The following is a 14,832-nucleotide window of genomic DNA, read 5'->3' as shown; positions in this document are numbered from 1 at the left end:
CTACCAACCCAGTATCAGAGGAGTTAAATGAACATGAAACGGTAATCGAGGACATAAGTGATCAACACATCTCAAAAGCAGAAATTAGAGCAGCAATTAGAAAGATGAAAAACGGAAAATCAGGTGGCAAAGATGAAATTACGGCTGAATTGTTGAAAGTAGACATAGACACAACTGTAGACTGGCTCGCAGGCCTTTTTAACACAATCTGGGATAAAGAAGAAGTACACAAAACATGGAAGCAGGGGCTCATAGTCAAGTTACCAAAGAAAGGAGATCTCACAGAATGTGGAATTGGCGAGGCATTACGTTGACTTCTGTCCCAAGTAAAGTATTTGGAAGAGTACTTATTGATAGAATTAGAGATGGAGTAGACAACAAGTTGAGAGATGAACAGACTGGATTTAGAAGTGGAAAAAGTACAGTGGAACAGATTTTTGTTTTGCGGAATATTATTGAGCAAGTCGTAGAGTGGCAGTCAACCTTATACATTACGTTTGTGGACTTTGAAAAAGCGTTTGACTCCGTACACCGAGAAAGCCTGTGGAAAATTATGGCTAGCTATGGAATTCCATCAAAGATAATAAGAATAGTCCAGATCTTGTATGAAGATAGCGAGTGTGCAGTATTAGATGAAGGGGAGGAGTCAGAATGGTTTAAGGTGAAAACCGGTGTGAAGCAAGGAGATGTAATGTCTGGCTTTATTTTCTTGATTGTGGTTGATTGGATTATGAAACATGCAACAGAGGGACATAACACAGGAATCAGATGGAAATTTATGACAAAATTAGAGGATTTGGACTTTGCGGATGATATAGCTCTTCTATCGTCTACCATCCAACACATGCAGGATAAGGCAACAAAGCTATGTAAATTTGCAGCAAGAACTGGTTTAAAATTACTACCAAGAAAACTGAAGTGCTTAGAATAAACAGCAAATCCAACACCAGGATAGTCTTAGCAGGCCAGCAACTAAATGAGGTAGAAAAGTAAGGCAATGGGATCATTCATGAAGCTCAAACAAATCTGGAATGCAAGCAAACTCACTTTAGGAACCAAACTGAAGCTGTTCAAATCTCTGGTAATGTCAGTATTATTATACGGCTGTGAAACCTGGAAGATCAATGATAGTGATAACAGGAAGTTGGACACTTTTCAATTCAAATGTCTCAGGAGAATACTGAAGATTAGATGGCCATATGTCATTTCAAACAATGACTTACTAAAGAAAACCAAAATGAACAGGGCAAGTGAAGAAGTAAAAAGAAGGAGGTGGAAATGGATTGGCCATGTGCTAAGGATGGAAGATAATAGCCACTGCATGACATTGACATCACTTTCCTGGGCTCCAGAAGGCAGAAGGAAAGTTGGTCGCCCTAAGACAACATGGAGGCGGACAGTGGAAAAAGAAAGGAAGAAATTAGGGTGGAGGTCATGGAGTGAAGCCAAGCCAGTAGCTAGAGAAAGGGACAGCTGGAGGAGGAGACTTGCAGCCTTATGGGCCACAGGGCCCGAAGAGGATAGGTAGGTAGGTAGGTAGTGTTACCCGCCTTATGCAAATGGAGTCTATGGCAGACCTTGTCAAATTCTTTGGCGAAGTCTAGAAGGACGAGGTCAGTCTGACTCTTCTCATCAAGAGTCTGCTAAATCATGGATGGTGAGTATCAGCTGAGTATCGCACGATCTCCCCTTTCCGAACCCATGCTGCGCATAATGGATGTTATTTTCGGAATTTTTGGGTAGGTCAATTATGGTTTTTTCATATAAGAAACCTCATACAGTCAAATCATTGAATTGAATTGAATTGAATTGAATTGAAATTATTATGGAAACGTATTTTATTTTCTATAGGAAGATACGCAAATGAAATTTAACCAGACCTCAATTATAGTGATGTAATTAATTTTGTTAAGTAAATGTTGAATACAATAATTTTACTTCCAATTACTCTTTGTCATCAATGCAATAATGCTGCTCTTATTTATTATCATCAATGTCGAGGTGTATCAGCGAAATATTGCAATAATTACCATCCATCATATTGGTTATCAGTATTCAGGCAGAAATTCTGGTACTCACAACCATCCATTTGATCCAGTAAAATTATAATATTATGTCAAAAAATGCAAACTAAAATGTGTTTTAAGTGCAAAATGCAGACAAAGTGGGTAATCGCGTCCTCAACGGACGAGGTACAAAACACACCAAGGATCAAAGGATGATACAAGAGGATACCCTAGAATATATATATGTGACCGTTCACGGCGAATGAGCCGTAAATTCCTCCTGTCAATTTTGTTGTATTTCGTGTTTAAAAAATAAACATCATAAACTTAAAAATGGCATATCATTTGACTTCAAACGATATCCAGAAGCGGGGTTATGGTTTGTTAAACTTTGCTCCTTCAACAAAATTAAAGCTTTTTACGTTTTTACATGTGTCTCTTTTTCCACATTGCTGGCAATAAATATCATCAAACAGTCATAATTGGCGGTCATTTCAAATCATCCCCAAGTCAACGAGGTTTAAGAAAGTTCTCTCATTGTTAATTGTTGGTTTTGCACAACGCTCTGCAGGGTCTATTGTTCTATTGTTTCCGATTAGAGCGCTGACATATTGGAAAATGTTGCTATTCATGAGAGTGTACATTCAACGTCCAGTTTTCGAAATTGGGTGACTTGTGTTTGGTAGGTGTGAAATACATCTGACTGGGCGTTTTAATTACGTAACGAAGAAAGGCATTGACATCATCGAATGGCTGCCCAGGGCTGTTATGTGTTTAGTTATTATATAGACCTAATAATTATTATTAAATGTATTCATCATTCCTTTCTTTTCCCTTCTCTGTACTTATTCTTTCCTAGGCCTACACTTTATCACTCCCTCCCTCTCATTGTCCCCTCTCACCCTCCCTCTCTCATTCCCATCATTTTCCTTATATTTCTATTTATCTACTTGTCTTTATTATATCTTTTTATTTCTCCTTCCTCCAGCCCTCTCTCATTCTCCATATCCCTCCTCCCTCTTCCTCCCTCCTCCCTCCCAAGACTTCTCACAGAGGTGAATCTTCCCTCCCCAACCCCTCCCCTCTTTGGGTACGCCACTATTTCTATACTAATCTCCTTCTTAAAATAAAATTAAATGGAAATTTCTTAAAAACAACCTTTATAGGCCTATACTTATACTTACATGTATACGTATAGCGATTACCATTATAGTGTAATATAGATATATGGACTGGACATGCAGCCTTCATACATTCTAATGTGTAATCGACCAGCAAGAGCATTCAATTTATTTAAATGAAACGCCTAACGTCAGGTGGGTGGTAAAGATGATTGCATCGACAGCTAAAGCCTCCTTTATAGATCCACACAAGCACACATTTGGGATACGTGAGTACAATGGTACCACTTTACACATGACTGCCCTTACACATGACTGTAGTGTGGTCACTTATTGATACTCGCCTGTTGTGTAGAGCGTTAATATGATGCCGGATCAGTGACCAATTTAATGGCGGAACGAAACAATGGTACCACTTTTATGAATAGCCTGTCGCAACTTCTAATCGGCATCAAACGAACAAAACATTATATAATCTATTGCGACTCTATTTCTATTGAAAGCTCTTTGGTTATGCATACCTGTACAAAATACAATGCCTGGTAACCCACCACTTGAACAGGATTTAGCAATAGCAAACAAAGACCAGAGCTATTAAAAGTTCTATAGCCATCTAAGGTAGAAGTTTATTATCCACTTCAACAATAGGATTATTTATTAGTTTTTGACTATCAAAATGAGACTGATGTCGGGCGCCAGCTTAAGTTACCGATGAATACGACCTTCGTACACATTTTAAACCGTAACTCAGAATACAATTTAGGGAATTTACGGCTCATTTGTGCTGCCGGGTCACATATAAAAAAAAAGATTCGAGCCAGGTATACAAACATGATGTGGGGAGCAAGACAAAGACAAGATAAAAACTAATGCACAATTCTAACAAAGAAAAAATACCCAATAAATTCTAACTCTTGATATTAGACATTGCTAAGGGAGGGCTCACTATTTACACCAAGGGAACCGAGGATTTTAAAATATTTCGGCACAAAAATTTCGTATCCCCACTCATATCGAAGGAAAAATTTCCCGCCCCTCTTGAATCCTCCATTCCTTGTATATAATTTCATGTCCCCCTCCAATATGAAGGTCAAAATTTCATGTCGCCTCCTCAAGTCAATCAAAAAAACAATTCGCGTTCCCCCCCCCTAAAATCTTCCGTTCCCACCTAGCGTAAATATTGATTGTTCCCTAAATGGAGCGGCAGTATACTACGTCAATACACGTCAATCAACATGATATCGGTATTGGTCGGTATTCTTGTATAAATATATTATGTCAGATAAGTAAAATCATCCACAGTTTCTGTGTTCACTGGACAGGTAGACAAAAATCGGATGAGCAAGCTTCCTATTATATACATATTAATCCATTATTGGTTAAACTGCAATTACTGCTGAGTAAGCGTTTTAGCAAATTGCAATCGCGTAATAACAAGTAACCCATATACTATTATTGCGAAGGCGTTTTTTAATTTGTACAATAAAATGGAGGCGAACAGTAATGATTCCGTGAGCGAATCGCACATTTTTGATGATACTAGTTATATGGATGATGTTCGTAAACCAAGAGAGGTTTTCACAACCGTGACACTTGCATTGCTCTGCATCGTAATTCCGGTCACCATCTTGGGCAACTCAACCACAATAGTCGCATTCGTCAAGGTGCGTTCTCTTCGTGAAAAACCAAGTGATCTTCTCATACTTGCCCTATCGTTTGCTGATCTTGGAATTGGATTTGCACTTGCTATGCTCTTTCCCGTCACAGCCATCGGGTACTGGCCATGGGGAGAAATTGGTTGTCAATTCTATGTATTTTTTGCGAATATTTGTGTATATTCTGGCGTCATAATCACAGCGTGTATAAGTTGGGACAGATATTTACTGATATCCAGAGAATATCCGAAGTATGTCAAAATCCAGACGCGTAAAACGTGATAATCACAATCTTGCTCGTGTATGGATATGCAACCATTGTGGGGATAATAGAATTGAGCTTGTGGAATGTTATACCAATTCCAATTCCGGGAGGCAAAAATAGTTTCAATTACGATCGAGAATGCCGCTCACCACCAAAACACAACTTCGCGTATGCTGTAACAATGTTCATGGTCAATATGTTTCTACCAATGATAGTTATAGAATGGTTGAGTTTCGCGTTTGTTATTCTTTTAAGACGTAAATTGAAAAGACGAGTTCAAGTCGAAGACCGAGATATGTCCGGTAACAGGAATGACGAAAACACAGCGGATTCAACCACTGGAACGACAAGAGGTACAAATTCGGATAGTCAAAACGCAAAGAAACACACACGAAATAGATACACTAAAGCTGCCGTAACACTCGGGGCACTTGTTATTGCGCTTAACATTTGCTTGCCACCATCTGTGTTGTATATTTTGATTGTGAGCTTTTTCTGCCCAGAATGTAGCAATGGTTTGGTGAGAGATATGCTGAGTAATCTTCTATTCTTCAATTCGTGTCTCAATCCACTTTTGTACGCAGCTACGATGGGGAAGATAAAACGATTTTATAAAAATCTTATATTGTGTAAAAGACAGGTTTAATTTGTTTGGATGATGACTATTATTTCAAAAATATTATATTCATACACGAACCATAATTGAGTGGCCCAGTATAAAAACGGCCCATGGCACATTTTTGAAAAATAGAGGGCGCTGTTGAAAATGTCAAAGGTCACCAAAGGTCATCCATACAAACATAACACATCATGAATGTAACTCGGGAATGTTGTCAATTTAATCTTTTAAGCATCAAATTTCTTATGTATTTTATTGAACATTCGTACATTTACAGTGCTGATTTCTCCCAATGACGAAAAATGTGCCATGGGCCGTTTTTATACTGGCCCACTCAATTATATAGTTATTATTTAGATCAAAAATCGGACCTCTTCCCATATCCCTGTCCCGTCATATCCGGATGGCATCCCTTGAATTTAGTAGCCTCTGAGCACTATTGGGTTTAGCCTGGCTTCGGCCGAATGTTATAAATAAATAATAAAGTTGTTTTGTATCTTGTATCTTACAAGATGTACATTACCTAGCTGGGGTGTTTACACCCCCAGCTAGGTATTGTAATGCTCTCCGATTCTTCTTTCTTTCTTCTGCCAACAAACTTCAAAATGCTTCTTCTCCTACATGTTACACCCTACAATTACGTAACTTGCACATATGTATCGGCTATGTCCAGTGCCCATAGTGTCTAAACAGAATTGGGGTCAAAGGTCATTAAGGGGGCATTTCTGGTATTTAACCAAATACCTTCAAAATGCTTCTTCTACCACATATTATATAGTACAATGATGTCATTTGCATATATGCATCGGCTATACTACACGCCTATAACTTGCATACAGAATTGGGGTCAAAGGTCATTAAAGGGTAAAATCTTACAATTGCATTATCTGGACATCTGTAAGGGGTATGGGGCTCAAACTCGGTGACAACAAATCTCATGACCAGGGGACCATTTTGCAGGGGTCAGGTCAAAGGTCATGCAGAGGTCAAATTTTAGAAATGCATTTCCTGGACATCTGTAAGGGGTATGGGGCTCAAACTTTGCAGGGGTCAGGTCAAAGGTTATATGGGGTCAAATCTTATAATTTCTTTTTCTGGATATCTGTAAGGGGTTTGGGGCTCAAACTCAGTGACAACAAATCTCATGAACAGGGAACATTTTGCAGAGGTCAGGGCACAGGTCATACAGAGGTCAAATCTTAGAAATGAATTTTCTGGACATCTATAAGGCGTACGGGGCTCAAACTCGGTGACAACAAACTAGATGAACAGGGGAACATTTTTGGAACATTTTGTAGGGGTCAGGTTAAAGGTCATCTGGGGTCAAATCTTAAAATAGCATTTTCTGAACATCTGTAAGAAGTACGGGACTCAAACTCGGTGACAACAACCCTCATGACCAGGGGAACATTTTGCAGGGGTCAGATACCTCTACAACACCAACACGCCCAGCTAGGTTTGTGGTCTATGACCACCATTTGCCACTAGTTTATCTTGTATCTTTATATATACTATGTCTGTAGATTTGTCTCTGGGCGTATCTGCCTATGCAATGTATGTTACATTAAATTGTAATGTTAAATTCCAGCGTGTGATAAGTGGCTCTTTCTCTCTTTTGTTTAGAAATAACTGTTTCCTAAAATAACGTTTCATAACGTGAATGTCAAAAGGAATAACAAGTGTATTAATTTGTTCCGTGGTAAAACGTGCTTAAAGCCATATTGTAACATGTCCATAAAAATAGATCACTAATCGCTTCCATAAAATCTTAGCTTTTACTGTCAGATAAGTCTCCTTTTAATTTTGAGCTGAACAACTGAGGTAAAGGCAAAAGAAATTTGAATTTACTACCAGCGGGGATGTGTATATGCGTGTCACTTCGTCATTCGTGCTACGGCACAGTCCTTTGATGGGTGTATGACACGCTATGTACGTACTGTGTTATGAACATCGCGTACGCGTTCAACTAACATTTCCATCGTAATAATTAAACGACGGTTCCTGCGCTTCGGATTTTGACGTAACTACAGCACCTAAAGTCTTCATTTTTGCAGGGTATGCTTGTTTAAGACAGAATTTTGAAAAATATTAAGTACAAGTGCAAAAGTACAGAAATGGATGTACTTTAGTGCACGATAATAGTAAAAGGACACTGCACTATTAGCTTGTAGAAAGAATCTAATGCTATTTGATGAAATGTGGACAATTATCATGATTTTGAATTGTCCGATAGTGCATGGCAAATGTCACAATGTGGCTTTAAATATAGTGTATCTAATGAATCAATGTCAAGTGTTATTATGACAATTGCAAACGATTCAAAAACCATGCAAAAGTACGGAAATAGATGTACTTTAGTGCACGATAATAGTTGCAAACGATTTAAAAACCATGCAGAAGTACGGAAATAGATGTACTTTAGTGCATGATAATAGTTGCAAACGATTCAAAAACCATGCAAAAGTACGGAAATAGCTGTACTTTAGTGCACGATAATAGTAAAAAGACACTGCACTATAGCTAGATGAATCTAATGCTTTAATGTGGACAATTATCATGATTATGATTGGTCCGATAGTCCTTGGATCATTACTTTTTATCTTGTTCAAGCTGATAGTTTTAATTGCTTTACAGACACGAAAGAAACGTCAATATTTTTATAGTAATTCGGCTGCCACTTAACGAAGAAAACTTGTTATGTAATTAAAAATAAAACTAACCAGGTACGCTATCTGTGTATAGTAATGTAGCGGAAATTACATTTTAGGGATCTGGAATGAGCGTTTTGAGCGTTTCGACAGTCTTTTTTGTGGGAAATGAGAGCACATCAGACATATCGAATTGCATTCTGAATACGAAGAATGTCTTTCCGATATCAAATAATTTCCATTTTTTGAAATTCACGATATAATACAAATTTTATGACAAATTATTAAAATTTGATATTTTTCACATTTTTGATATATAACAGTCCTCGACATAAATTGTATAAATCTAATGATATATTCTTAAAGTGTATGTAGCGGGGAGGAAAAGCCGACGATCAATTGAAAATTTTGATCTTTCATATTGAAGATATGGATTTTTTTTCTAAAAATACCAAATTTTTTTTGGTGCTTTGAGAAAAATCTTCAGTACGAAAGGTCAACATTTTCAATTGATCGTCGGCTTTTCATCCCACCTACATACACTTTAAGTACATATTATCAGATTTATATCATTTGCCATAAAATGTGTATTACATTGCGAATTTCATAAAATCAAAATTATTTGATATCAGAAGGACATTCTTCGTATTCAGAATGCAATTCGATATGTCTGATGTGCTCCAATGTCCCACAATAAATACTGTCCAAAGGTTCATACCCCACCCCTTAAGTATAGCGACCAATTTATTCAAACTAGAATAAACGATATTGGCTGTTTTTATAACAGCTCACGTTCCTGACAATTATGGAATTTGTAGCATAATTGGTTGAATTTTACTGCATATCTTATATATTATATACAATTTTGTATTGAATAATTATCATTTATCTAATTTAAAAATAACACTATCCATGTATTTGTGTATTGAAAGGTAGAATAAATTACATTCAATGTATAGCGACCAATTTATTCAAACTAAAATATATTGGCTGTTTTTATAAGAGCTCACGTTCTTGACATTTATGGCATAATTGGTTGATTTTTACATTTGTTATTCTTTTAACACGTACATTGAAAAAAAAAACGAGTTCAAGTCGAAGACGGAAATATGTCCGATAACAGGAATGATGAAAACACAGCGGATTCAACCACTGGAACGACAAGAGGTACAAATTCGGATAATCAAAATGCAAAGAAAAACACACGGAATAGGTACACCAAAGCTGCCATAACACTCGGGGCACTTGTTATTGTGCTGAACATTTGCTTGCCACCATTCGTGTTGTGTATTCTGGCTGTGAGCTTTTTTCTGCCCAGAATGTAGCAATGGTTTGGTGAGAGATATGCTGAGTAATTTTCTATTCTTTCCAGTCACAACATTCAAATACTTAATAGAAAGGGAGCTTAGTGATATCTATTTTTTTTAAAAACCAAAAGCAAAATAGTCGCCTTGCACAATACAAGAAAACAATATCAGTGTTTTTAAATTAAACTTACTGCACGCAAACAAACAGTGTGAAAATTTTGGTGGGTATGCTCCCCGGAATTTTGAGGTGGTGGGTCTTTGGGAGCTGACGGCGTACCGGTAAAAGGGAGTCTTTCGGCGCTGCGAACCGGGCTGTGAACAAGTAAAATGGGGTCTTTTGGAGCTGCGAAAAGTCAAAATCAAGGGTCTTTCTTGGCTTTTTTGGTTGAAAATCGCCTGAAAAAACAAGAAATATGAGGAATGAGCAATTTTTGGGTCTTTTAGAGCTGAAATTATCAAAATCAAGGGTCTTTCGGAGCTGTATTTTGGTCAAATACCGGGGGCCTTTCGGAGCTGCGAAACCCCAAAAGGGGGTCTTTCCGGGGAGCATATCCGTATGGTCATTTGTGTTGAGTGCCCCCCCCCCGGGGGACAACCATGAATCCTCGCAGTTGTTTTTGTTCACGCATGTGAACATTAAAATCTCTTGAACCCAAATCTCATATGCACAGCTTATCCCTTAATTTCCCTGGTTCTAGAATAGCTTATGTAGCCCACCAACCCTGTGGTTAAGAGGCCAGGAATGAATTCATGATATCTCTTACCTTCGTTTGTATGCCTTTTCCTAACCCTGCCCCATATGACAAGGACTATTTAGCACATCTAATCTCGTATTGAGACAATGACTGCCTGGACATTTTTAGGCTTTTTTCCTAAGCATGTTTGCAGTTGGCTACCAGCCATCACATGATTATAACATGCTTTACTGATTGGTGAGCAAGGTTATTACAATTGTTTAGAAACTAGTGATGAAGTCGCTGAGCATAGGAAAAATACACTGGTTATTTCAAAGAGCCGGTTCACTACTCATGATGTCCCACTGTGTTCCTGATGAATTTATTAATTATCTTATCGAGACTTTATCTGCTAATTGAATATGGTAGTGGTATTTGTTTTAAAGCTTATTATGTTTGAAGGTTACAAACAACTGGTTCCTTTTACATACTTAGGCTACTGCATATTTCTAGAGTTTCTGGCTGAGGAGTTATATAAGCTTTATGTGCATCATGGGTGTGATATACACAGAATGTGTCAATCTGGACCTGTAGCACACCATGAATAATGCCAAATTTGTTCCCTGTAGGTGGCTTAAAAACCTAAATGCTAATGATATTTAAAAAAATATTTCCAAAGTCAGGATGTAGGTATCGTTATGCCTCAAACATTGTCAAATCAATATTATCAAATCAGTGCAGAGTAGGTTATTATATGAAAATTGAAAGTTGAACAAATACACCTGATCCGTGAACTTTTTCTTTTTTTAAAGACCATTCTTGTTGTACCGTAAGTTTATAACATTTGTCATTTGACCCCAGGAGGCCGTCAAACATTCTGAGTATGTACCACGTTTAAGAGCCATATTTTTAAACTTTTTCTAAAAATAATTGGTATATTGCTGTGACGAATGCCAATTGCTGACGAAGTTAAAGAAATATCACCTCAAACCCCAATAAATTTGAAAATAACAGAACAATGTTGCATAAAGTTCGAAATTGTGTCTCCCACAAAGCTCAAATTCAGCCTCCCTAAATCCGCCATTTTAGGTAAATTCACTACATTATGAGCACCATAATGTAAACTCATGAAAAGCACATTTTCTATCAAATAATTAGTTTACACCATCTCCCGACACGCCCCAATCAATATTTAGACCGTGCGGTTTATGCAAACCCCTTCCAGACCAGTCGTGGAATTTTGCGCAAAAATATTCCATACTAAATGTCAAGTCTGTAATTAGGACAGTTCCCCGCTGTTCTCATGCAATTAGTAGTCTGCATCTTTACGACTTTCAAGGTTAGTGTTGTGCCTTTTCATCATGGATAAAATTACATTGCTTGTGAAAAACAAGTACACCGCCTAAAGTGTCTTGTTACTTTATTACATTTATTTATAGTGGCTTCAAGAAACAAAATGAGAATTTTTATATAACACATACCAAGTTCATTCTACTGTGTTACTATATGCGTGTTCAGCAAATACCTCAAAATGGTCATGAACCATGTGTTACCTATTACGTTGTACTTTAAAAAAAATTATAACCTATTATATGGTGAAAGAAGTTTTGCAAGGACGCGTGGAAAACGTGCGCACTCCGCTTTAGGAAGGTAAATGTACGTCGTATGAATGTAATCTACGTTGTAAATACGTCTGACGTTACCTTATTACAACCTTAGTGCAACGTCAGCGAACGTCGCGAAAGCGTAGTGATAATGTAGATTACTCTCCCATGACAAAAGGAAATAACCGAAAGATATCGATACAAACTTTACTAAGCCTCCGCAGAGATGTTCATTCAATATACATTTTAAGTTTAGAGACTTAATGGGTCAAACCTGAGGTGTTCATGGATAAGTACTATCTCACAAACAAAATATACACTACCAGATTCCTATTGCTGCAGACCCATGAGGTACACTGCTGCGGCACCAGCGCAGTTCCAATCCAGTGTGAATTACTGTACATATAATTCTGATGTGTTTACTACAGAATACCTACACTGCACTGGTACTCTAGAATACAAATAAAGTAGCTGGGCAGCAGTGTAGCTCTGGGGGCGACAGCAATAGGAACCTGGCTGTGTATATATTACACAATAATTATTTACCAAACATTTTACGTAATTTTACATAATTTTAACCATTTTAACTCTTGATATTAGACATTGTCAATTGTGAAGTTTAATTATAGCTCAAGATTAATCAAAGTGTCATTGTACTCCATTTTCATGGAGTGGCAGTATACTACGGCAATCAAAGAGCAGATATCGGTATTGGTCGGTATTCTTGTATAAATGTATTATGCATATTATGTAAGAGATTCTACATATAAGTAAAAGCATCAATAGTTTCCGTGCTCAAAGTTCGTGCTCACTTGAAAGATAGACAGAACACGGATGAGCAAGCTTCCTATTATATTGGCTACATTACTGCATTATTGGTTAAACTACAATTGCTGCTGAGTAAGCGATTTAGCAAATTGCAATCGTCAGCTATTCGCGTAATAACAAGTGACCCATAAACTTCTATCGCGAAAGCGTTCTTAATTTGTACAATAAAATGGAAGCGAACAGCAATGATTCCGTGAGCGAACCGCACATTTTTGATGATACTGGTTATATGGATGATGGTCGTAAAGCAAGAGATATTTTCACAACCGTGACACTTGCTTTGCTCTGCATCGTAATTCCGATTACCATACTGGGCAACTCAACCACAATAATCGCATTTATCAAAGTGCGTTCTCTGCGTGAAAACCAAGTGATCTTCTCATACTTGCCCTATCGTTTGCTGATCTTGGAGTTGGATTTGAACTTGCTATGCTCTTTCCCGTCACCGCTATCGGGTATTGGCCATGGGGAGAAGTTGGTTGTCAATTCTATGTGTTTTTGGCGAATATTTGTGTATTTTCTGGCGTCATAATCACAGCGTGTATAAGTTGGGACAGATACTTACTAATATCCAGAGAATATCCGAAGTATGTCAAAATTCAGACGCGTAGAAAAGTGATAATCACAATCTTGCTCGTGTATGGATATACAACTCTTGTTGGGATAATAGAATTCAGCTCGTGGAATGTTATACCAATTCCAATTCCGGGAGGTAAAAATAGTTTCAATTACGATCGAGAATGCCGCTCACCACCAAAACACAACTTCGCGTATGCTGTAACAATGTTCATGGTCAATATGTTTCTACCTATGATAGTTATAGAATGGTTGAGTTTCGCATTTGTTATTCTTTTAAGACGTAAATTGAAAAGACAAGTTCAAGTCGAAGACAGAGATATGTCCGGTACCAGGACTGACGAAAACACAGCGGATTCAACCATTGGAACGACAAGAGGTACAAATTCGGATAATCAAAATGCAAAGAAAAACACACGAAATAGATACACTAAAGCTGCCGTAACACTCGGGGCACTTGTTATTGCGCTTAACATTTGCTTGCCACCATCTGTGTTGTACATTACGACTGTGAACTTTTTCTGCCCAGAATGTAGCAATGGTTTGGTGAGAGATATGCTGAGTAATCTTCTATTCTTCAATTCGTGTCTCAATCCACTTTTGTACGCAGCTACGATGGGGAAGATAAAACGATTTTATAAAAATCTTGTATTGTGTAAAAGGCAGGTTTAATTAATGACGATTATTTCAAAAATATTATATTCGTACACGCACGTATTTGATATTAACCATAATTATATAATTGTTTTGTATCTTGTATCTCACAAGATGTAAATTTATCTTGTATCTTATATACTGTGTTTCTGTAGATTTTTGTCCGGGCGTATAATGCCTATGCATGATATGTTGCATTGTATTGTAATGTTAAATTCCAGCGTGTGATGCGCGGCTCTTTTTCTCTTTTGTTTAGAAATAACTGTTTCCTAAAAAACCTTCCTTCTTGGAATGCCGAAAGGCATGACAAGTGTATTAATTTGTTCCAGCATCGTGGTAAAACGTGCTTAAAGTCATATTGTAACATGTCCATAAAAATAGATTACTAACATGACTAATCTTTTCCATAAAATGTTAGCTTTTACTGTCAGATAAAGCCACCTACAGAATAGTCTTCTGTATGGGCTGTCTCAGAACATCATCGATAAGCTTCAGAGAGTGCAGAACTCTGCAGCCAGACTTCGCACCTTACACTGGTTGCCTATAAGAAAAAGGAGTTTATTCAAAATCCTCTTGCTCGCGTTCAAAGCGATCCACGGGTTAGCTCCACAGTACATCCTGGACTCGATTACCATCTACAGGTCGTCTGCTATTGAGAGCCCTTTGTTGAAAAGACCATTCTTCAAGAACATCAAAACTGCCACCTTTCTCACCAGCAGCACCTACGGAATGGAACAAGCTGCATTCTAGACTGCGTTCCATTAAAACTCTTGGTTCTTTCAAGCGTGCTCAGAAAACGCATCTGTTTGACTTATAGGACTCTGTTGATTCTTATTGTTTTCTATGCCATGTTATTTATATTCCATGTTTTAAAA

General features: G+C 37.6%; 1 protein-coding gene across 1 annotated transcript; it reads left to right on the top strand.

Annotated features, from left to right (window-relative positions):
* Positions 1-4,614: 4,614 nt before the first annotated feature.
* On the top strand, positions 4,615-13,975 carry LOC140159635 (D(1A) dopamine receptor-like). The gene is given in 3 exon segments (XM_072183130.1): positions 4,615-5,053; positions 5,056-5,400; positions 13,545-13,975. Coding segments are annotated over 3 exon segments (1,215 nt in total).
* The last annotated feature ends 857 nt before the right edge of the window (positions 13,976-14,832 follow it).

The sequence above is a fragment of the Amphiura filiformis genome, chromosome 8 (genome assembly GCF_039555335.1).
Source record: "Amphiura filiformis chromosome 8, Afil_fr2py, whole genome shotgun sequence".
NCBI classification, from domain to species: domain Eukaryota; kingdom Metazoa; phylum Echinodermata; class Ophiuroidea; order Amphilepidida; family Amphiuridae; genus Amphiura; species Amphiura filiformis.
The sequence above is the reverse complement of the archived record's forward strand: the minus strand, read 5'-3'. Positions and strand labels throughout refer to the sequence as shown.